The sequence below is a fragment of the Camarhynchus parvulus genome, chromosome 2, assembly GCF_901933205.1.
Source record: "Camarhynchus parvulus chromosome 2, STF_HiC, whole genome shotgun sequence".
NCBI lineage: Eukaryota > Metazoa > Chordata > Aves > Passeriformes > Thraupidae > Camarhynchus > Camarhynchus parvulus.
Window position 1 is genome coordinate 24302893 of NC_044572.1, and position 22230 is coordinate 24325122.

Genomic DNA, 22230 nt, shown 5'->3' on the forward strand with positions numbered 1-22230 from the left:
GTTGTTTGCAAGATATCACTAAGAAATGATCTGGAGTTATGGGTCACAATGAAAGTTAAAGAGCAGGGATGTTGCAATGCCGTTTATTAAAATCTGCTTATTCCAGCAACTACTTTTCAGTGGCAGGTATGACTGTCCTGTGCAAATCACTAGTCAGGAGTTTCAGTGGCAGCTTGCCGATGCAAACCTGACTGATTATAATCACTGCTTCCCTCCTCTGCTGTAGAAATTTGCACTGTGACACAAAATACCAGATGCTGGACACTGGCTACTATAATAAAAGTTAATTTGCAGGATGGCATGGGCTGCATTAATTTTCCACGTGGCAAAACACTAACAGCTGGCCAGTGTTGCTTCATCAGCAAACTGAAAAAGGAAATAAGTAATGAATCATATAAAGGGCTTTAGATGGCAAGTGTTTAGATCAGTCAAAGCCACAGTAGGCTGGAGGGATGTAAGAATAACTTAAGAGCACACAGCAGAGCAGCACAGTGACAGCTGAAATTTTTTGTAGCTAAAACACAAAAAAAACCCAAAAAAAACCCAAGATGAAGGCATTTACCATGTGAAAAACATGGTTTATGTTAAATTTCTATGTGATACCAGGTAGATAAGGGATTAACACCCAAGCCTGTGATATTTCGCTATGTACTTTAGCAGCAAACCCTTAGGTTTTAAATTATATTTTTATGCAAGTAAAGAAAGTGCCCATGGAGCAGCTGCATTGCACATGGCGCTGCAGTGGTCACTGCAGCATCCTGGTCCAGCAAGACAGCTCTTGCTGAGCCCCTGAGTTGGCATGAACAGATGAGTACCAAACACCCGGATCCTTTCCAGGACATGAGCAGGGTATAGCATTACTCAAGGCACCCAATTCTGGATCAAAAACAAGAGTGGAGCTGCTCTCAGATTTGGGGTTGCCTTTAAATTCTAGGTTCACTTTTGTATCCCATCCAAAGATACTCCTATGAAAGTCAGACACAGAGAGATAAGGAGTAATAGTAATTTCTCAAACATGATTCCAAAGATTATATATATATTATATACCCAATGGTGTTGCTGTTAAAAGACAGCCATCCTTTACAGTTATAAACTGTGTTTAAATTGAACTACATCTTCCTAAACAGGCTTATGTTTTGTAAGCCATGGTCTGAACATGAAACAAACGCAGCCCTAAATGTTTGTGGTTAGGTACAAAAAGATATTCAGAGGACACTCTGGGCCGCTGCTCTAAACAGCACAGCCAAAGTTCACAGCCAGCAGGAAGGGATATGGGCAATGCCCACAGATACTGTGCCCTGGCTCCCCCAGGGAGTTTATACGGGCCCCTTTCTGTTTGAAGGCTGACTACCAAGAGGTTTGGCATGGGACTCAAAACTGTGTCACAAGTTACTTGCCATTGTCTGCCACAGCGTCCTCATTCATCTGCACTAAGCAAGGGATGATTAAAATAAAAAACAGCTTTGAGACCAGAAACAGTGTGACAGAAAGACCATGGCAAGCACAGACAACTGTTTTAATTGAAAATCTGGCAGTGACAGAAACATCAGTAAGAAAATCAGATCTTGACTAGTTTGCCCATCTTGTTCCCTCTCCGAAATAGGTTTAAAGCACACACCTGAATTATTCTAACTGAAAGCCAGTGTCATTTCAAACAAATAGCTTGTTACCCACACAAAAGCCATTCAGATAGTGCAATATCAAACAAGAGAGCAGCAGCAGACAATAAGCTAAACTAAGCACCCCTTTGAGAGCACTTCATTGAGAAAGCCAGCTGAGCTACAAAACTGCTGGGGATGATTAACATCAATGCAATTTATTGGCTTTCTTCAAATAAAGACCTCAGTGTAAGGAAATGATTGAAGAGACAACTAAACTCTGTTAGAGTCATAATTAACAAATTATAGGCTCCATTACACATATTGGTCTATACAACGCATTCAAGATAATGACAGAACAAGCTTTTTTTTCCACAAAAAACATTTTATTAACATTACTTATTAATTTTTATTTAGAAAATATTGTAGGTGAAATTAACTGAAATTCAGACATGACCAAAATACAAAATATAAAAGAATGTGCAAAAGTATTGCCATAGGCATAACCTACCATAAGAAATATAAAAGTGCCTCAAAAGAGGGACTACTCTTTTGTAGATGAAATTTGCAGAAATTTCTGCTACAGCTATTGCATTATCGCAAATATCAAAACTGTCTGCAGATGTAATCAGCATAGCTCCATTAAAATCAGTAAAACTATGCTGATTAATACCATATGGGGATCTGGAGTAACTTAGCAGAAATTTCAAATGTCATGAAAAAGTAATGGCTACACTTTTATTTTAATACTCAACTAGCTTATTCATTGCCTTTGTCAGAGTGTTTATCAAGGCATCCCTATTCCAAATTCTCTCTGTGAGATGAGCTGCATTTAAATTTATACTTCCTTTACTGTTATGAAGGCTTCTGAAAGCCTTTACTAAGACCATTGACTGTAAATGACCATTTATTTAAATGATAGGGCCAAACTATGTAAACGGCAGGGCAACAAACCTCTGAATACGCTTCTGAAAAGTTCCTTTTCTTTAGCAAGCAGAGGATTCAAAAAAAATTTTAAAAATCCATGCTAGATTTTCAGTGCTGGACTCTCCTTAGTTATAATAACAGACATTTGATTTTTCAAATTTTAACTGATTTGCAACAGCTGAAATATTCTCCCAAGGCAGCAGTAACATTCCCCCCATAAAAACATGGAAATCTAAACAAGCCTTTCCAAAATATTATTGCAAAGACAACACAGCAGAAGAATCAAACTTAGGTCCATTCTTCTATTAAATGCAGTTTCTTATAAAAAAGTAAATTGCATAAAAGGCAGCTCTGAAAGACAGAACTATGTCAGTATAAAACTTTGTGAAAAATATCTTACAAAAGAAGAAAGTGGAATCAACAAAAAGTGTTTCAAACATCCAAGTGCACATCAGCTTTAAGACTTCAGGCTATACATCTGAGATTTTTTCTTCAGTTTTCTCACTATTTTTCTGCGGGATAAATTTGTTGGCTTGTTGATACCCGGTTTCTGATTTCCTGCTAACAAAACAAAGGAAGCAGTTAGGGAAACTGAAGGACAAAACTGTTACTACTTGTTATTGTTTGAGTTTGATTCATGTTACACTGTTCACTGTCCAATAATAACAAACATAGCAGAAACTGTAACATGTGTTCTGCATTCCCTATTCTCACACTGTAAGGACACCAGTGTGTTCACCTTTGGCACTGCAATCCTACTTTGCTGCTCTTTTCCTGAGCAGGCATCAAAGCCTTATCCAAGTGTCCTGCAGTGACAGCAGAATGGAACTAAATACACTGCCCTCTATTAAAAAAAAAAAACAAAACCAAAAAAACCAAAAACCCAACAACCAAACCAAAAAAAAAAAACACACACACAAACAAAAAACTCCAACCTATTCTTACATTTCTCTGAACAGTGGGACAAAGGTTAAAATACAGCCAGTGCTTGTGGGAAATGTAAAGAGAAAATTATTTGAGTTACTGCACAAAACTCACAGAAGCTGCAGAGTGGCCCAAGACAGTCAGAGCTAACATCAGACATGCTTCCAAAAGCTGCATGAATTGTGTGAGAGCAATTCAGAAAACAAGTATTCTGCGATCTTGACTAAAAATCTTTGTCTTTCTGCTACCTATTTACCAGCATGTAGAGCCACTGTGGCCAATTCCCAATTATTTTGCTGTCACCCCAATGCATTTGCTTTCTTTTCCAATATAAACTTTTAAAGATGAAATTAATCACAAACCTTTTCACTCAAAAAGCTATAGATCAATTTAACAAACAGTTGTATATTTGCAGAGGGAAGGTCAACTGAATTCAACCTGAGACTCCAAGAGGTAACATGAATGCTGCTGAGGAGGAAATAATGGAAGCAGGAGAGGAGGAGTGGCTTAAATTGCCCGAATTATTTCCTTAATGTTGCTGTGCACTCCCAAGCTCTAGAAATGAATATGCATAGCACAACATTAATCAGCACTAATTATGCCCTTAACTTTGGTCTTCAGCTGTATCAAGCCTTACTGAACTGTGAAATCCCAGAGTTGATGAAAAAGCTTGTAACTGGTACTTTGCATGTGGCTATCTGGCGCTCTAGTTACAAGACAGAGAGTATCTCCTTACCTCTTTCTTCCACACACATAAAAGAAAAAGAAAAAAAAAAAAAAAAAAAAAAAGAAGTGAGGAAGAGAGAACCCCCGGGTGAATCTGGCTGGGTGTGGGCAGGGGAAGTGTGGAGGTGAGATGCTGAAGAAGCAGTTTCCTTCCTCCTCTCCCTGAACTCTCCACACTGGAGCCTGGCCCAACCACTTCACAGGTAGCAGTGGATGCAAATTAGATAATCACAAGCATCTCAGATAAACTTAACATACTATTAGAGACTCTCTCATAATACAATGGCAGAGACACACTCAGACTTGTCATCCACAGAAATATTACTGTCATGACTAACTGGCAGGCAGTATTTTTATTTCTGAGGACTGTGCTCAGGGTACAATCCTTGCCCCAGACCTGGATTTCCAGCCCATAACTGAAGAATCATCTCCCAGCATAAGGCTTCTGACTATACAACTTCAATACTGAGGTACTCCGATCTTGTGCTTATTATGTTTAAAACAGAGCTGCTTTTTAGCTTTTCCTTTTTCTCTTTCCCAAAGGCAATGTACATGCTTGATACAGCCTTAAATATTTTCCCATTAGAATCCATTTTTAAAATACTGCACTATGTCTGCTTCCTGAGTGTTCTGGGCAACAACATACAATTCTCTATCTCTCTCACTTATTTTCCTATCAAATTAATTAAATTAGAGTATTAAAACTTGCAATAGCTGCAATATGACTGCAAATAAAAGCACAACTGTTTTGATTTACAAGCACAGCCACTAGCTGGTTTCAATAAAAGCATTAGGAAAATCAAATATCATTCCAAGCTTTCCCCCCACAGCCTGAGAAACAGCTGACACAGCACAACTGATGAGGCAGAATCTTTAGTAATGGGAATAGGAAATGTGAGTAGGCAACAGGGAATTGAGGAAGGATGGTAACTTCTGAAAATGCAAAGGAAAAAAGTAAATTGATTTCACAACAGACTTTAATCCTATTTAAAACTATCCAGAATAAAAGGATATCTTCGTTTGTGGTTGTGGAGATACTGAACAGTTTAAAGACTGATTCCTTGTAGGCTCTAGGAAGTAGGCTTAGTCTGTGTGCCCTCCTCTACACTTCATTCAAATATGGTGCAACCACCTCGCATCACACTGATCTTGCCCGAAGGATTTAGCATTGCCTTTCAATTTTCCCTGCCCTTAAAAACATAAGAGTCCAAAAAGCATACCCCTGTAGCTAGCCAAGGTGAGTAAAAGAACACTATGAAATGGATTACTTTAAATGCTTATGACTGACAAAATATGAAAAGCAAATAAAAACAAGAAACAAAAAAACAAACAAACAAACAAACAAAAACCAACCCCGAAACCAAAAAAAACCTCACCATTTCTGCAGACATTGTAGCAATCCTTTTCAGTGACAAAGTTGTTGGCATTTCCACCACAGCCAGTATATCTGAACTCTTTACATGATTTAGTCTTGGTGTCAAAGTAATAGCGAGGCACAGAAGAGGAACACAATCCTTCATCCTTTGGGCTATAGCATAGCAAGGGGCCAGCTTGGGAAAAAGGACAAAGGAAAAAAAAGAGAGAGCAAGAAAAAGTATATAAATGTGATCACTGTAGGTGGCTTCTTAAAATTGATCCTGAAATAAATTTTGTGTCTAAACAGCTCCTTTTCCCCTTGAATTGACAGTATTACCGATGACTTCAGAGACTTTCTACATCTAATTCCTGGGAGCTGCGAATCTGAGAAAGCAACAGACCATCCTAGAAAACAGGATTAAATTCCATAAGTGAAATTCATCAGCTATCCCCATTTGTGATGCTATACATATGACAGCGAATATTTTTATGTACTCTTATTCTGTATATATAGGAATATAGCAATAATTTTAGTGGAACAACCTCTATAGAGGAAAAAAAAAGGCACAACTTTGCTATGATTTTCCCAGCAAATTCTGCTCGCAGCAAAAAGTACAAATACAACAGCTTTCCTCAAGAGCATGTTTCTTTTTGCCTCAACAAAATTTTATTTTTTCTGCTGTAGCCCCTTTATCAACTCATTGTATGTGCAACAGAAATAATTCAGCTTTCACCTAAGAAAATGCTGATAATATGCCATCAGCTACAAATAAATGTCATCAAGCACTAATACCACTTAGGGCAGTGACAGCTTTTACACAGTCTGGTAGATCTTCAAAGAGCCTGTCTTGAACTAGATATTAATCTGGTGTTCATGTCAAAACTTAGTTATAGTCACCTGCTCATAATTGCCACCAAACTTATTTACAGCTCAAATGGAGAGACAGTGAAGAACCACATCAGGCATCTCACTTTTGTAAGAAGCTGAGCTGTTGAGTGCCAAAAACCTGAGCCGCCTACCACCATCTCCCAGGCCTGAATTTTAAAAAGGCGCTTCTGCTTTACATTACACTTCCCTGAATGTGACTGCAACAATCTCTGACACATCTTCCCCAATATAGATCTTCAACCTTATTATTTCTCTTCAGATACACCTGTACAGCTCTCTGGAAGTCAAGAAATTGATTTGGTATAGCTGTGGGTGCATTTAAGATCTTTGCATTTTTGTTCTTCCAGTAACAGCTAAGACAACATATTAAAATTAAAGTCGACAATATAAACATCTGCTTTACACAAGTGTTCAAAAATACCACTGTATGGGTATTCAGAGGAAAATATCAAATGAAGTATCATCTTCATATTACTTTCAAACCATCTATTTTATTAAAAATTTGAAACAATCATTACTTTTTTCTGGCAGACAGTGGTCCACACAAGACTGCAAATCTCTGAAGTTGTTGCCATTTCCATAACAGCCACCATAGATGAATTCCTCACACCTCATCGAGCTCAAGTTAAAGGCATATCTTCTTAGATAGCTCCTGCAAGGTCCTCCATCAGCCTCCATCCGGCATAATTTGGGCACTTCTGCAGAAAAAAAAATTAAAAAAATCACCCTCTGTAAAGCCAGCGCTTGCTGCTTTGCATACAGAACAACATGGTAGTGTAGGCAAAACTGTATTACTTCAGTTGCAGACAAGTCCCAGTTTGTCCCACCTGCTTTTTTTCTGGAGGAATTCAATGCATTAATTAGTGAGTAAGTGCAATATTAAATCACATTTAAAATACTAATAGATAAATTCCACACATCATCTCTGGGTCAACTGACTGTATTTTCTGCCCAAAACTGACATCAGCAAGAAGCCGCAACAAGCAGGAGGGTCATTAGTTGGACTCGATCATCTTAAAGGTCTTTTCCAACCTAAATAACTCTATTCTAAGACTCTGTGATACAACGGGTGGGTGCAAAGCGTACCGCAAAGCCAAGCAGCCTCCCCGGTGTGTCCCCTCCAGCCCCTGCCCTGCCACTCCGGGGCCCTCTGGGGCACTGCCGGTCCCGGGACTCACTCTTGATGGTCCAGCAGCTCTTCTCGCAGTCGTCGAAGGTGAGGAAGTTGTTGGCGTTGCCGTAGCATCCCCCGTAGGTGAACTCCTGGCAGCTCTGCGTGTGCCGGTCGTAGTACCAGCGCGGCACCAGGGCGCGGCAGGGCCCCTCGTCGGGGGGCAGCAGGCAGGCGCGCTGCTTCTCTGCGGAGACACCAGCCACCGGGGCTGAGGCCACCGCGCCGGGGAGGCGGCCCCGGCCCCGCGGGGTCCCACCGAGGGCCCGTTCCTACCTGTGAGGGGTCGCTGGGCCAGCGCGGCGCAGGCCAGCAGCGGCAGCAGCGGCAGCAGCAGCGCGGGCAGCGGCAGGCGGCGGCCGGCGGCCATGGCAGCAGCAGGGTCCCGGCAGCGAGCGGCGCTTCCCCTCCGACGGCAGCGCTTTATATGCACCGAGGCGGCTTCCCCGGGCCGCCTCCTTGCGCAGGTGGTGGGAGGGGAAGTTCTGATTCAGCGGGGCAGGAGGTCGCCGCTGACCCGGCCGTCACCGGGGCGCGGGAGGCTGCGCGCTGCGGGATCCGGGGGCGCGGGGGGAGCAGCGGGGGCCGGGCGGGGGGCGCCGCCGGGGCTGCCTCCCCGCAGGGTGCACCGCCCACGGCCCAGGGGCCTCCGCCCCGCCGCTGCGGCGAGCTGGCTGGGGGCCACCCCCCGCCCCGCTCACGGTACGGGATGATGCTCAAAGAGCGTTTCCCGTAAATCACGGCGAAATCCGGGACAGGTCACTTAGCGAAAGCCCCCCTCTCTCATCATTGCGCGTCCCACCCTCGTCATCCTCGGCTTCACCCCCGAGGCCTCTCCCTATTCGGGAGCTCCGGGTAGAGGACGGTGGGACGCCGAAAATCAAACGCTGGTCCTGCTGCAGGTCCCGATCCAGCCGGATCGAGTAGAGGCTGCTTAGCGAGCGCCGCCGAGACAGACGCGCGGCATTAGTTTCCCTCCGTACAAAACGCTAATGAACTTGAGAAAATGAGGCATCATCAGAGGACTTGGACTCTGGGGAAAACCGAGGGGCCCAATGGATAACAACCCTGCCAGTGCAAAGAGGGATGGACTTCAGGAAATATCATGACCTGGTTTATTCTACAGATTGTAACCCCACCAGGCAATGAGGTGTGATCTGTGGGAGGAGGGGGTGAGCAGCAAACAGCATACTTTCCCTCTCTAATCTGTTAGACACATTGCATTAATTGGTGTTTACCCCAGACTGAATATAGCAAGAGAGATAAGAGTGGCTGCAAGTTAGGCGTGCTCTCCATAGATAACGACAAACTAATCTGATCTCCTATTGTTCTTCTCTGCTCCCTTTACAGCGACATTGGTCCATAGTCCTGCAGGCAGGCACTGCCCTGGATGGGTTGCAATACAGGGCCCAGGAAATCTGTGCCCTGCAGGAAAGAAGACACAGTCTGTATGGGCTGTAAGCAGGAGGCACTTCAGGGTACCCCGATTACTTGAACTGACTTTCTCTCCATGGCTTCTGTGCTTTACTTATGTCGTGAAGGACTACAACCTAGCTTCCTGACATAGTTTTATTTTTCGTAAAGGCAAGAAAGGAGCAAGTCTAATTCCTACTCCACCTACATGACTTCTGAAAGGATATGGAATGGCACTTCTTTCCCTCCTTTTTCAGAACTGCTCCCTTTTTCACAATCTCCAGTAGCCAAAGTATAAGTGAGTACTTTACTGACAAGAAAATAAATCATGGTGCAGCTTGAGTCATCACGATAGGACATATCTGCCATGCTTTAGATTCTTATAGCTACAATGGTAACTAATGGGTGTCCTCATTTTTAGGGATTTTGTTCAGCATATTAGGCAGAGCAGCTATATCAAAGCTTATGTCCCTCCCAAAGAAAAGAACCAACCAACAAACAAACAAACAAAAAAACCCCACATACTTTTTCTATTTCCAAAAGAAAGCTGACATTTCTAATATTGGGAAACTAAAGTGGTTTTAATATGATGTTCTTTAATATGTTGTCCTAGACTGATGTCAGTTTTCATGACATTTTTTGGACTTGCAAAGAAAGAAATTTAAATACCACTTTAAACAACAGCAGCAAAGTTAATGCTGTAATGCAAACACCATTTTCAATATTTTCAATTTCCTCTGTGCACAGACATATAGAAATCAAAGTCTGATTTAAAGCCACCTATCCATCAATGCTGCTATTCAGCTTCCCCTTTGCTTTAACTTAGATCAGGTAAATATCTGTACAAATATATGAACCACAATAAAACAATAACCACAATAACACAGCGAGTGGTAGAAAGTCCATTACTGACTGCCATCTGCAGAGCCAGTCACGTCAGCAGACAGGTCAGTGAAAGTTTTCCATTACAGAGCTATGGACACCAAATTCTTCCCACTCCAACCATGACAGTGGCATGCCAGAGCCCACCTTCAGCTCACTCCTGCACCCTACACCTGCCTCCACCACATCACAATGTTTCTGCTCCCACCGACAGCCCAGGCTGTTCTGAGGCACTGGCCAGCCAGCTCTTTCCACCTGTTTTGACTGGCCCAGGACCAGCAGCTGGTGGGGTTTGGGAATGCAGCTGTCAGTGTAGGTTATGGACGTGTAGAAAGTGCATGCCACCAGCTGGGGAGGGGAAGATAGTAGCCATAAGGAGAGGAAGAGAAACTGATTTTAGTGAACTGGCTGAAGTAAAATGAATACAAACCCCAAGGGCACTATAGGAGCAGCGCTGGAGAAGATGTAAATCTTGCATGCTGCTGACAGCTGCTTACATCTGGTGAGTGGGAAGAGGTTGGAGAAAGCAGTGTGTTTAATGGGAAAAAAACAGAGGTGGGAAGAGGGAGGGCTAACTGCCTATAAAGATCTTTGAAATGGCAGATAACAGAAGGACTGCAAGCCCATTTTAATGGCCTGTAGCTATGTTCAGTCTCAGGGGTCCTGAATTGTTCTTCCATTGCTATTGAAGGAAAGCAGCTGCTAGGATGAGAGATGCTAGGTGATGTACAAGCATGCATGGAGGGACCAGTTGGTTTCTAAAAGCATAGAAACCTATTTGGGATCTAGACCTCAAAACCATATGCAACCACAGGAGAAGAATTTCCTAACTCCTTCTTGCATTTTCTGAATGCATCACTTCCCTTATGTTGAGTACTCCACCCCAACACCTGTCATAACTCCATGTGTTCGGAGACCCTTGCGCAAGCCAGGCACAATAACCCTCTTATGCAGAGTTGCAATTCTGCTTTGCAGACATACCTACCAAAAAGTTGCCATGTCTGGCATTGACAGGCTGGCCACCTGTTGAGGCACTTTATATGGGAGTGGTTTCCTCCCCTCTCTACCTTAGTCCAGTTCATCTGTAGTGGTAATGCACAAGTATTGAGGAAAGTACCCATGCACACCACCTGCTTCTGCCTTAGCAGCGGGGGAGAAGAACACAGAGCCCAAGGATGCAGGTGGCACAGAGCATGAGTCATTTATATGGCCGAGAGGTGCATGGGAAGAAGATGGGGGGGGAGAAATATCTCACTGCTGGGCCAAAAGCTCCAGCCGACCTCGCTGCTCTTGCCCCGCACTGGAGTTGCAGAGGTTGAAGCCAGGGAGGTCAGCACACGAGGGTCTTCCAGCTCCCGGCTCCTGCTGGGACGGCCGGACCTCCCTGCGCTGGCAGGGCCCGTGTCAACGCCCCGGCAGCGGGGCCGGGCCGGGCTCTAATCCGGTTAGGGGGGATTAGCACGCAGGTTTAAAGGCCAGAGCGGGGAAGGGGTGCGGGCGCGTCGGAGAGGAAGCGGCCGCCGCCGAGTAGCGGGGCAGCCCGGCCGGCAGCGTGTGAGTGAGCCCGGGGGCGGGCCGGGGGCGGCCGTCCCACAGCCCCGCCACCGCCCGGGGGCTCCGGCCCCGGCGCCCTCGCTGCCCAGACGTAACCTTTTGTCCTCACTCCCTGCGCGCTTCGGTAGTGTAGACGATGCCAGCCATCAACATCGAGGACCTGAGCGAGAAGGACAAACTGAAAATGGAAGTGGAGCAGCTCCGGAAAGAAGTGAAGCTGGAAAGGCAGCCGGTGAGCGGGCGCGGAGAGGGGACCGGGAGCTGCCCGGGGCCGGGTGTGGAGCGGGGGACGAGCCCGTTCCTCCCCGGGCGGCGGGGCCGGGGGCGGCGGGGCTGTGGGAGCCGCTCGTCCGCAGAGCCCCGGCTGTTTTGGGACGGCCGCGGTTTGCACCGACGGTCCTGCCACCACTTTGGGTCAGGGGCCGGGGACGGCGCTGTTGGCACAGCACCGGTAACATCGCGTAGGAGCGCCGGTCCTTGCCGGGGGAGGCTGTGGAGCCCGGGGGAAGGAGCGCATCATCCCTGGGATAAAGCGCCCCGAGGGGCTGGCACGGGCCGGCCCGCCGCGGCAGGATTTGGCACCCCTTAACTTAATCCCGGTGGATTTGGCACCCCTTAACTTCCCCCTCCCCTCGAGTCCCTGGCGCCCAAGGCCGGCACAAGACCGCCTTGCCAGGCGAGGGAGGAGCACGTCGCGCTGTTCCCCTCTTCTGTAGGCAGAACGCCCAGGGACGTGCTGGTGCTCGGGGAGGGATCGTCCTCCCCTGGGAAGCCAGGGGAGCCCTGTCGCGGCACTGCGCCCTGCCTGGCCCGTAGCCGGGTCTCGGCTGCCCGCGTCCCCGCCCCGCTTCCCGTGCTGAGCAGTGCCCGGGCAGGAGCCAAAGCACCACCCGTGCCGAGCCGTGACCCACCCAGCCTTGTTCCATAGACATTTAGACATTTACACTGATTGTTCCTTCCCACAAGTACTTTCCCCTTAAAGGTTTATGGTTCTGTACATTTTCTATAGATGAAAGATGTGCAGAACTGGTCTTGGTCCATGATGAAACTAATTTTTTTTTTAAATTCTGCATGCCAGCAGAGGTAATTACACCTAAATATTACACCTAAATATTACACCTAAATTACACCTTCAAGTTAGGACCAAAAATACATTTGTATGTGGGAATCAGTAGCATGAGTCATGTTGATTACATTGAAGGTCTAGGTTTTACCCCAAGAATAAAAATGCCAATGCTGAAGTTATGTTTTAGCTGTGAGTTGGGTATCAGTGATTGTAGATGTTACAGTACAGTCTAAAGCTCCAGCAGTACTGAGGGCTCAACGTCTAACTAGTGTTGATGCCTATATCATCTCTCAAAAGATGATTCTTAGACAACTGAAATACACTCTGCAGGATATAAAGTTTTGGAAATAATAATTTAAATACTTTTCTACATGTTTGGAATAAACCAAAACCCTAATCACTTTAAAAAAATGGATATTTTTCAATTTTCCTGTAGTGAAGCATGCTTAATTCTACCAGTGCATTGTAACAGAAATTTCTCTGTGAGAATGAAATTGATGTTGTAGTTGCCACGGTCCCCTGGTACCTGTATAGGTGTTACAAGGACTGGGAAATGCAGAAACCACATTACTGTTGGTACCAAAAGAAAAACATCAGCCAAAATTTTCTTGACCCCCACTAACAACTTTACAACATAAAAAGGAAGTGGACTTTGGAATGAATAAAAATTTCTAAATGTATATTTAAGCAGGCTTTTTTTCTTATAAGTGAAAGTGATCTTGGCAGTGCTGGCTGAAGTAAAACCGTGGTCCTTCATATACTTTGGCGTGCAACTGTACTATGGTGTTAGGTGCTCCAGTTTGAATGAACAAAGTCAGCAAGGCACAGAAGAACAAGACACATAAATGGGATTTCTAGGTGCAGCTTCTTCTTTGCTCTAAAGCAGATCTTGTTTTATGCACTGTTTAATTGGGAATTAACTCTGTTCTTTCTGATGGCTTAAAGCTTAATTTTGCACAGGCCATGCTCTGTTGTTTGTGATGCAGCAAGTAAATTCAATGGTTCTCTTGTTGTATTTTTACCTTTGAAATAAGATATAATTAACAGAGGAGGCAAGGGGCCTTAAATTAGAAATACTAATCATCTAGTGGCCTGGCCAGCAGCTGGTTCCTGCTGCTGACTCTGCACAGCAGTACCACTGCAGGGCCTGTGGGTAGGAAGGGAGGAGGTGAGGACAGAGCAGGAGTGTGTCCTCAGACAAGCCAGGCGTTTGAGCATCTAGGGACAGCTTCTGCTGACACAGAGAGCAAGAGATTGTGTGTGCACAAGGAACCTCAGGAGCCCCAGACGTTCACTTGTGCACTCTCAGACTCCACAGACACCACTACCACATGTGCTGCATGTGCTCCAGTGTCAGTGAACAGAAACTAAACACCCTTCTTCTTCCTAGATGGGTTCTATGCAGGCTTGCCTACAGCAGTGCTAATTTGGTATGAATGCTATGGGAACTGTTATGGTCTCAAAACACAATAGGCTCTTTTATTAACCATTGTTTGAAATAACCCCAGGTAACCAGTAAATAAATTGTCTTTCCTAGTTAGACTCTCATTCAAGGTGCATCATTGCTGTAGTAGAACTGCAAAGTAAGAATTGGTATTACCACTGAAAAATCATTGCTGAATGTTTTGTTTGTGAAAAACATATAAAGCTATAAATACTTTGAAACTGAATTGAAAGTTACTGACCCTGAAACTATTGACCATAAGTCATGCTGGTGCTGAGGCAGAGTGTGATCCGCAGCTTAATAAAACTAGATTGGTTAATTATGAACACAAGTTTAACTATGCAGCAATGGCTGTTCGGAGAGGCGTTTACATTCTCAGAGACACTCACATGTTCTGTCAATATCAGGCTGTGAAAAGAGAGGAAGGAAGCTGAGTATGCACGTGCTTAGTGCTCTGTGGCCAGGTATTTTGTGCTTGGTGGGAAGGTGAGTGAGAGAGAATATAAATTCATGGGTTTCCTCCACTGCTGAACATTTCCCATGGCCGTAACGCAGCCACTTTTCTGTCCTTTCCCTCGAGGTGTCCAAGTGCTCCGAAGAGATCAAGAACTACATCGAGGAGCGGTCGGGAGAGGACCCGCTGGTGAAGGGGGTCCCCGAGGACAAAAACCCTTTCAAGGAGAAGGGAGGCTGTGTCATCGCTTAGGAGAAGGAGCCCCGCGCCTGCCCCTGGAGCAGACATTCCTCCCGTACCCGTAGGGAGTGACTAGCGTGTCCCCACCGCCGCCGGTCTGTGTCGAACGAGCACAGGAGCGGATTTCTTTTTATTTTCTATTTCTCCTTACAAAAATACAGAAACCCTCGCGAAAGCTGCCGAGCCCCGCGCCGGCCGCTGGCCAGGGCCGGCTGTGCCCCGCTCCCCGCTGTGGCCGGCCTCCGTCGCTGCGCGGGGCCCGCTCGCCACCCGCTTGTCGGTCGCTTCGTGGCTGTTCGTTGGCATTAAAGAAAACCTGCCCGTAACCCGAGAGCTGCCGTGACTTGCTGCAGGGGCGAGAGGGGCGGGGCGGGGCGGTGCGGGGGCTGCGGGGCGACCCGGGCTGGCTGTGGGGACGGGCGCCTGTCCCGGCGTTTGCCCGGCACCGGCGGTGGCCATGGCGCTGCGCGGCGGCAGGTGCTGGGCTCGGCGCCTGGGCTGGGCGCTGCGGGGCCGCAGCTCGGGGCCCCGGTACGCCGGGGGCACCCCGCGGTACGCCGGGGACACCCCGCAGCACCGCGACCTGCGGGAGGCCCTCCGGAAGGTACCAAGGGGCGGCCGGGCAGCGGCGGGACCGCGGGACACCCGGCCTCGTCGCCCTGTGCGGGGAACGAACCAGGGCAAGGGCAGCGAGCCGAGAGAACGGCTCGGGGTGTGCTTAAATGAGTAAAGTTCCCTCTGCCAAGGCCAGAAACGGAACCATGTGTTCCTGCCTGCGGGTGACCCGCCGGGTGGGAGAGCGCTGCCCGGCGTGTGCTGCCCGGGGCGGAGCGGGAGCTCGGTCCTGCAGAGCAGGGCCACCGGGCGCTGCCCGCGTTCTAGAGGCGCACGACGGACGCATAATGGGAGTCTCCTGCAAAGCTCAGTCATAAATCAAGAGGAAACGGAGCGCTTCTGGTAACGTAGCATGTAGATTGAATGCCAAGTGGCAACCTGCAGGTAGCAGTAGTGCTGGCGAGCTCTGTGTATTCCATGTCAGCGAGGTCAGTGTCACCTGTAGATCTCCGTGGTACTGTTCAGGGCACCTGCCAAAGCCAGAGAATCAGCAGGTTCGGCTGTAGGGAGCCCTGGTGTGGTGCCCACTGTAGGGCTGAGCACCAGTGGGAAAGAGAAATCCACCTTTAACTTATGAACTGCTGAGGAAAGTGCTGGAGTTCAGTACCTGCTGCAAGGGCCAAACACCATTATTGTGGCCACCACATAAGAACATACAATGGGTTCAGGTGAAGGGAATGTAAGGACTTATCTCAGATTATAGGCAAGTTTCCACATTCTAGCTGGTTGTGCAGTGCTCTGCTGTAGTTTTTTAAAAACAGTATGCTCTGGATTGCCAGATACTTTCATGTGACTTTGGAGCTATGCTGTCCTGTCTTTCATGGATGCTTTTAAAAAGTACTTGCAGAATCTTGTATTTCCTTGAATACACTCAATTATTTCCAAACTTCACCTCACCTCCAGTCCGCTGTGGACAAAAGATAGTGGAGGTACTTCTGAAGGTAAGATTTTTTTAAACTTTCACGCTTCCAGTGTTAAAATATCCCAAACCCAGTGTTTGGGTCAGATTTTCTGTCACTGAGATCTGCTGTCATCGAGCTTTGGGAGACGGGGATGTATCTTCTGTGTTATAAAAAAGAAATCCGAGCAAGGAGGAAAAGTGATGCATGACCTGTCTCTTTCTTAGGAAATTAGTTTCATTATTCTACATTCCTGGACTCTTTGCAAGGCAGAAATAAGATGATACAGAAAGAACCAGAAGCTGGAAATGAATCCTCACCTGGATTAAGAGTGTAGAATTTTGTAGTTAATACCATTGTGTAAAATTTGTGTTGATTCTGTCTGGAGAGACCCTTCATATATCTATGTATCTGCAGAGCTATCTCCCAGTGAACTTGTTCCCTGGCATGCTGCTCTTCATTACCTGCCAAGGGACAACAACTGCATTAATAAAAAATTCATGTCACGAAACGCACAGGACAAGGCCAGAGCTTGTAAAGGAGATAATCTGGTTCTTTGTCATGGATAGGTTAAGGCACACATTGTTTTGTATCTCAAGTATTTGCAACTGTGCATTTATTGAGGACAGGGGAAGTAGCTATATTAGTGTCTGCTAGTGCAGTGTTTGCTGCTCTGTTGTGTGACACACTGCTTTTTTTAAATAAAACTTTCCCCTCCTTTTCCCCTTGTTTTTGTGCCCTCCATGCCTACTGAAGTGCAGATAACAGTATGCCCTACCTTGCTGGGTTCAGTGCAGATAATGAAATCATGGGCTAAGAGGGAATGTGATGCTACATTTATCACATAAAACCCTGTGATGAATATATTGTAGAATAAATCACAGTAGACAATATAAACCTGCTTTTTCATTGCCCTGCATTTAAAAAATGCTTATATAGCACATATTTTAGATCTGCTCTGATCATGTTGGAAAAAAAGAAAAATCACTATTTTTGTCAAGTTCAGTCTGATGTTGTTACACAAAGCTTCTAGCAATCAATGTTTGTTTTGTCTTAAGTTAAGCCTTTCTCCAGTGACTTTAGGATAAATTGAAAAGTGTCCCCAAAATCTTTGGGAGAGAATGACCATTCAGTGTCTGCAACACATTTTAAGTATACCTGTTATATATTCTGGGGCACACTTTCCAGTAGCTAAATCCAGATGTGAGTACCACAGAAATAAGAGAAATGAGCAGTGCAATTCCATTAGTGAGAACTAGGGTTTTTGTTTGTTTGTTTGCATTAATTTTATTTTTTAGTGTATTAACGTACTTTAAATGATCTATAATTTCCCAATTGTTCTGAGCAGGATGAGGAAGAGACTCTTATAATTCCAGGGGGCTGTTTTTAGCAAGGGTATTGAAATAATTCTGTGAGTGGTTTCCTTTACAGCTTTATAGGTCACCACCCTTCCTCTTGGAAATTGAAAACGTAACTTTTCCTTAACTTGTTGAACAATGCTTGTAGTACACTGATATCCTACAGCTTGCTTCAGTAATTACTACAGCTGGTTTGAAGAAAAAAGTTTAACTTATTCTGTGTATGTGTGTCTAACAGTATTCATATACATACAGAATGTATATGGGCTGCTTATTTGTCTTTTTCCCTGGCATTAGTAGTAAGAAGCTTTGGGAAATGTTGAAATTTGGCCTACATTTTGCTAGAGCTGCATGTAATGTAAAAATGACATTTCATTTTATGCCCAGTGGTGACTGAGTATAGTTACACTGTGTTGTGTGTCTGTAGGATGAGAATTTCCCCCATGATAGTGAGACTCCACCAAAGGACACTGCATCATCGTTTGCCACTCTTGGCTTGTATGTCATGAGTTTCTATTTATTAATATATATCAATATATTTTTGCAGCAGTTAATGACTCTTTGTATTAGAGCGTGCAGGATCTGAATTTAATATTGACATTTCCTGTAACTTTCTGGTAAAATTTCTGTAAATTTTCCATCAAAATAATATGGCTCTTTCTGACTACCTGCAAAATAATGAAGGGTGACAACTATTAACGTTGGGGCACCTTGGATGGAGTTGGTTTATTTATCATTGTAAGAAATCATAAACCCCTGCCACAGGATGGTGAAGTAATAGCTTGTTGGTATTAGAAAGAATCGCTTAAATGCCAGTTTCTCACTAAGTTGGAAGAGAGAAAACATGCAGCTGAATCTAAACAATTACATGACTGGCGCTGGGATTTTAAAACCTAATTTATCATACACCCAAGTTAAAGGCTTCTGGAAGAAAACAGTTGGATGTGACACTGGCAAGGCTCACAGATTCTGCACTGACTGCCCTTTTGTCTAAGGGAAGCAAAATGTATTCCCAGGTTCTGGGGTATTGCAGTAGTCTTTTTCATCTTGTGTCTGCCAGAAACATCACACAAACATTTAGGGGCTAATTCTCTTGCTGGTACCAAGAATTTTTGGTAGCAATTTATCAGAGAGGAAATCTTCATAATTGAATTTTGTTGTTATTGGAAGAGGCAGTGGGGATACACCGCTGTAATATGAGAGACCATTAAGTACACCTACCAGTGCCCTACCAAGAAGTGCTTTTAAATTAGTGTAGGAAGAGTGAGAAAAAAATGAGGTTCAGTTTATTTAAGCGAGCTCTCTAAAAAGCTTTTTCTCATAATAAAAAAAATGTCACTTTCTGTACAAATGCTTCAGTGTGTAGCAAAAGTGCAATTAAGGCAATTTTGTAATCAGTGCTCCTGTTTGTTACTTGGTGTCAGAGTAGAGCTGACATTGAGTTGTTATGTCCTAACATATGTCCTAACGTGGATTTTTTTCCTGCCTCATATCAGTGTTAGAACAAATTTCCACTGTATCTAGTTAGACTTTCCAGTGAACAGTTTTTAGTACAACTATGCCTAGTGGATATTTTTGTGCCTCAGATCTAGCTATTGCTTTATCATTGCCACATTTCATTAGGCAATGCAGTTATGCATTTATGACAACTAAAATTGTGTCTTAATAAGCATTTTATGCCTGAGGGAAAAACTGGGGTTGAGACTGGTTTTGTCTGATAGTTCAAATGTGATGGTGTGGGCTGCAGTGAGAGAACTTCTTTTGTGCCTCCAGGGATGTCACCCCGATTCAGAAGGAGGACCCAAACCCCAGCATGCCAGCCTCTGGTGGGCATTACACTCTATCTAATCAGCTCCTCTGTGCTGGAAAGTATGATTTTCAGGAGCAAGAAAATCTCTGTGGTCACTTGCTCAGTCCTGTAACTCTTTCATAACTCAATACAAGTAGCCTGGATACTCTTCCAGTGGCCAGAGCTCCCTGTCACCCAAAATGCTTGTCCCAGATCAGTGCCTAGATTGGCACAGCACACATTTTTGGTCTTGTAGGACTACCTTGGTTTAAAAGCCTCTGCCCTCAGATCCTAGGAATAGCTCTGCCCTCAGCACTCGGTTTTTTCAAATTTTGGGATCCTCCCTTTTCTACCATACTCTTGGACAGGGCAGTTGAAAGGGGTGTATTTGTGAGTGTGGAGGGACTGCCAAGACACTCAGGTCTGCACAGGAGGGATTCGTCTTTGCAACTGTCTTTGGAAAAATGACAAAAGGAGGGAGAAGGTGTTGGCTGGGATCATGTGTGTCCCTTCCCAGCTGGAGCTGCCTTCTAGCCTCTCATTCCTCAGGAAATGGTTGAGCAGGGCTCAGCTCCAGGGTAGGGGAAAGCATTTTCTTAGCATGGTGATGATGTGTGCCCTCTCTGCTTCAGCAGTGGGGCCCCCAGATGTGCCAGCAGCTGCATGGGGTGGAGGGCAGGACATGCTTCTGCACTCCCTGGTGAACTTTTAGCATTTTAAGATTTCAGTAAGTGTTGGCAAAAACTTTGTAGTTGATTCAGGGTTTCGATTTTTTGGTTTCCTGAAGTAAAAACTGTAGTCAGATGTATGGGACCAAAAGATAATCAGTATTCAAATTTCTGAACCAGTAATCAGCCTTGCTTTACCTATTAGGTTTATTGCAAGGAACTGCATTGCAGTGAAAAGGAAGAAATACAATGATTTAAACAGAAACATGTCTAGATACTGACAAATGAATAGACCAGGCACAATTGCAGAATACTTATAAAGTGCATGCTTTTTTCCCATGGAAAATCAGATTTTGTAAAAATAGATGAGAACAGGTATGCTTTATTACGCAATGAGAAACTGCCAGCTCTTACATTATAGGGTTTTTCCCTCCACTATTTTTTTCCCTCTGAAAAAGGGAAAATTTCCTTTAATAACTGTTTGTTCCCGTATTTGGTGATCACTGCAGTCTTTGGTACCCAGTGCAGTAGCAGATTGCAGATTACTTTGTTGCCTGTGGCACAGCTTAATTGAGGTACAAAAATGAATTGTTGTGCTCTGATTAGTCAGTTTTAACTGCATGTATTTCACATTTAAGCCTTATATTTTCCAGCTATTAGGAAAACTTTCTGGGTTTTTTCTTTATATAAGCCTACTCAATATTGGTTTAAAATCCGTTGGAATCTTCTTTGGAAGGGCAGTTCTGGCCACAGCTCTGTGCAGCAGCATTGGAGAAACCCACTTTTTTTTTTCTTCTCAGTGATATATTCCAGCTGGCTTGAAGTGTACTCTTCATCCAGTAGATTTTTTTCTCTGTGTAGGCTATACCTTGTCCTGCAGGCACCAAGTAGAGCCATTGGCTTCTGCATATGACATGTATGAAAAGTGGGGGAAATAAAATGTTTGAAAAACTTTAGTCAAAAATACTTCATTTTTGTTCTTTATTTTAATTATCAGGAAATTCTACGTCTAGGACATTTTTTCTGCCACGTTTTTCACAGGGTCACAAAATGGATGTCTACTTTTAAACTGAACTTTTTCAGTTCAACCCCATATCATCATGGAAAATGTTTTCGTGGCTTGTTTCCAGAAAAAGTCTGATGACAGCTCAGGGTACAAAAGTTTCCATATCATCATTGAGGCCCAGCCTCAAATCCCATATGCAAATAGGGCAAATTTTTCATTGACAATTCTTGTAGCTGATCATTTGCCCAGGTGTGTCACATGATATATTTGGCTGGGTAGCCAGGAATATTGAGTAAGAGATGCATATTGTATCCAAATGCCAAATCTTCTATATGGTGGGCAAGAGGAGACTTGTCTGTGAGGCAGAGAAGTGTTTTGGCAGCATCTGGGACATTTGCTGGCTGGACATGAACCCTTGCATAGCAATGAGTTATGTTTTACATAGATCTCCTAGGTGAGCTCCTAACTAATAATAATGCATGTTTTTATAGGAGGATTGAGGGCTACCCCCCTTGTTTCAGTTAGTATTAAAAAATCCCCCAAAACAACAACAAAAACAACAACAAAACAAACAAACAAAAAAACCCCCACGTACACACCCCAAAAAAAAACTACAAAAAAAACCCCAACCAAACAACCCCCCAGATAACCCAACCACAAAGAAAACAATCCCCAGAAAACAGTCCTGCAAAACTTCCTGAAGACCTTTGCCCTGTGCTGGTGGTGCATCCTGAAAGAGGAAGCAGTAGGCTGCAGCTTTGCTCTCTAGATTACTGCAGACCACAGGCAAGCCTGTAAATGAAGGATTTTGCTTGCCAGAAGAAAGTGCACTAAATAACTTTGTATGAGCAGGCAAGGTTAGCACTGCAGGGAACATTTTCTGGCTGCTGTGTGGTTAAATCATATTTATTTAATGGGGTTATTTTTAGCCTGTTGTGGTGTTTTAAGTCACATACTGCCTCTGCTTCTGCGCCCGATGTCACCACAGACTGAATGATTGCCTCTTCTGCTGCAGCGCTGAGCCTGTCCGGTCAGGCTCTCCACCACCATGCTGGGTGATCCAGGCACGTGGGCAGCTCCTGGCTTCTGCTAGGGTCTCCTAGCATGTGTCATGGGAGCTGGAAGCACAGCACTGCCATCCATCCTGCCAGTGCTGGAGGGACTTCATAAAGGAACAGCAGGACATGGATTTGCCTGCTGTGTGCCGTAGACATTCTCATCAGTGAGCTGCCGTGGCAGAAGCTCGGTCTC

At 44.8% G+C, this 22230-nt stretch overlaps 3 protein-coding genes across 7 annotated transcripts in view; 2 read left to right on the forward strand and 1 right to left on the reverse strand.

Annotated features, from left to right (window-relative positions):
* Positions 1 to 1536: 1536 nt before the first annotated feature.
* On the reverse strand, positions 1537 to 8195 carry TFPI2 (tissue factor pathway inhibitor 2). Of its 2 annotated transcripts, none has more exons than XM_030971537.1 (5): positions 7868 to 8195; positions 7599 to 7778; positions 6939 to 7118; positions 5552 to 5725; positions 1537 to 3083 (listed from the first exon to the last, which is right to left on the reverse strand). In XM_030971537.1, the coding sequence occupies exons 1-5, from the start codon at positions 7959 to 7961 to the stop codon at positions 2983 to 2985; spliced, it is 729 nt and encodes a 242-aa protein (XP_030827397.1). In that variant the 5' UTR covers positions 7962 to 8195; the 3' UTR covers positions 1537 to 2982. The 2 variants fall into 2 exon arrangements, with proteins under 2 accessions (XP_030827397.1, XP_030827396.1); XM_030971536.1 differs by having other exon boundaries at positions 1537 to 3086; positions 7868 to 8193.
* Positions 8196 to 10957: 2762 nt separating this feature from the next.
* LOC115917570 (guanine nucleotide-binding protein G(I)/G(S)/G(O) subunit gamma-11) lies at positions 10958 to 14970 on the forward strand. Of its 4 annotated transcripts, none has more exons than XM_030971722.1 (3): positions 10958 to 11067; positions 11569 to 11672; positions 14531 to 14970. In XM_030971722.1, the coding sequence occupies exons 2-3, from the start codon at positions 11577 to 11579 to the stop codon at positions 14654 to 14656; spliced, it is 222 nt and encodes a 73-aa protein (XP_030827582.1). In that variant the 5' UTR covers positions 10958 to 11067; positions 11569 to 11576; the 3' UTR covers positions 14657 to 14970. The 4 variants fall into 4 exon arrangements, with proteins under 4 accessions (XP_030827582.1, XP_030827580.1, XP_030827578.1 ...); XM_030971720.1 differs by having other exon boundaries at positions 10966 to 11067; positions 11574 to 11672; XM_030971718.1 differs by having other exon boundaries at positions 10992 to 11103; positions 11574 to 11672.
* A 131-nt stretch (positions 14971 to 15101) lies between these two features.
* LOC115901451 (probable acyl-CoA dehydrogenase 6) overlaps positions 15102 to 22230 on the forward strand; it is a 75498-nt gene continuing 68369 nt past the window's right edge. Inside the window, exon 1 of the mRNA XM_030944125.1 lies at positions 15102 to 15248. Within this exon, the coding sequence (XP_030799985.1) occupies positions 15102 to 15248 (147 nt within the window). The remainder of the gene's footprint in view (positions 15249 to 22230) is intronic.

Coding starts and splice junctions, on each gene's coding strand:
- TFPI2 (XM_030971536.1), bottom strand. CDS start 7,961: ATGGCCGCCGGCCGCCGCCTGCCGCTGCCCGCGCTGCTGCTGCCGCTG. Junction 7,779..7,867: donor GGCCCAGCGACCCCTCACAG/GTAGGAACGGGC, acceptor GTGTCTCCGCAG/AGAAGCAGCGCGCCTGCCTG. Junction 7,119..7,598: donor GAGCTGCTGGACCATCAAGA/GTGAGTCCCGGG, acceptor TTTTTTCTGCAG/AAGTGCCCAAATTATGCCGG.
- LOC115917570 (XM_030971718.1), top strand. CDS start 11,062: ATGCAGGTGGCACAGAGCATGAGTCATTTATATGGCCGAGAG. Junction 11,104..11,573: donor GTCATTTATATGGCCGAGAG/GTGCATGGGAAG, acceptor TCGGTAGTGTAG/ACGATGCCAGCCATCAACAT. Junction 11,673..14,530: donor TGAAGCTGGAAAGGCAGCCG/GTGAGCGGGCGC, acceptor CTTTCCCTCGAG/GTGTCCAAGTGCTCCGAAGA.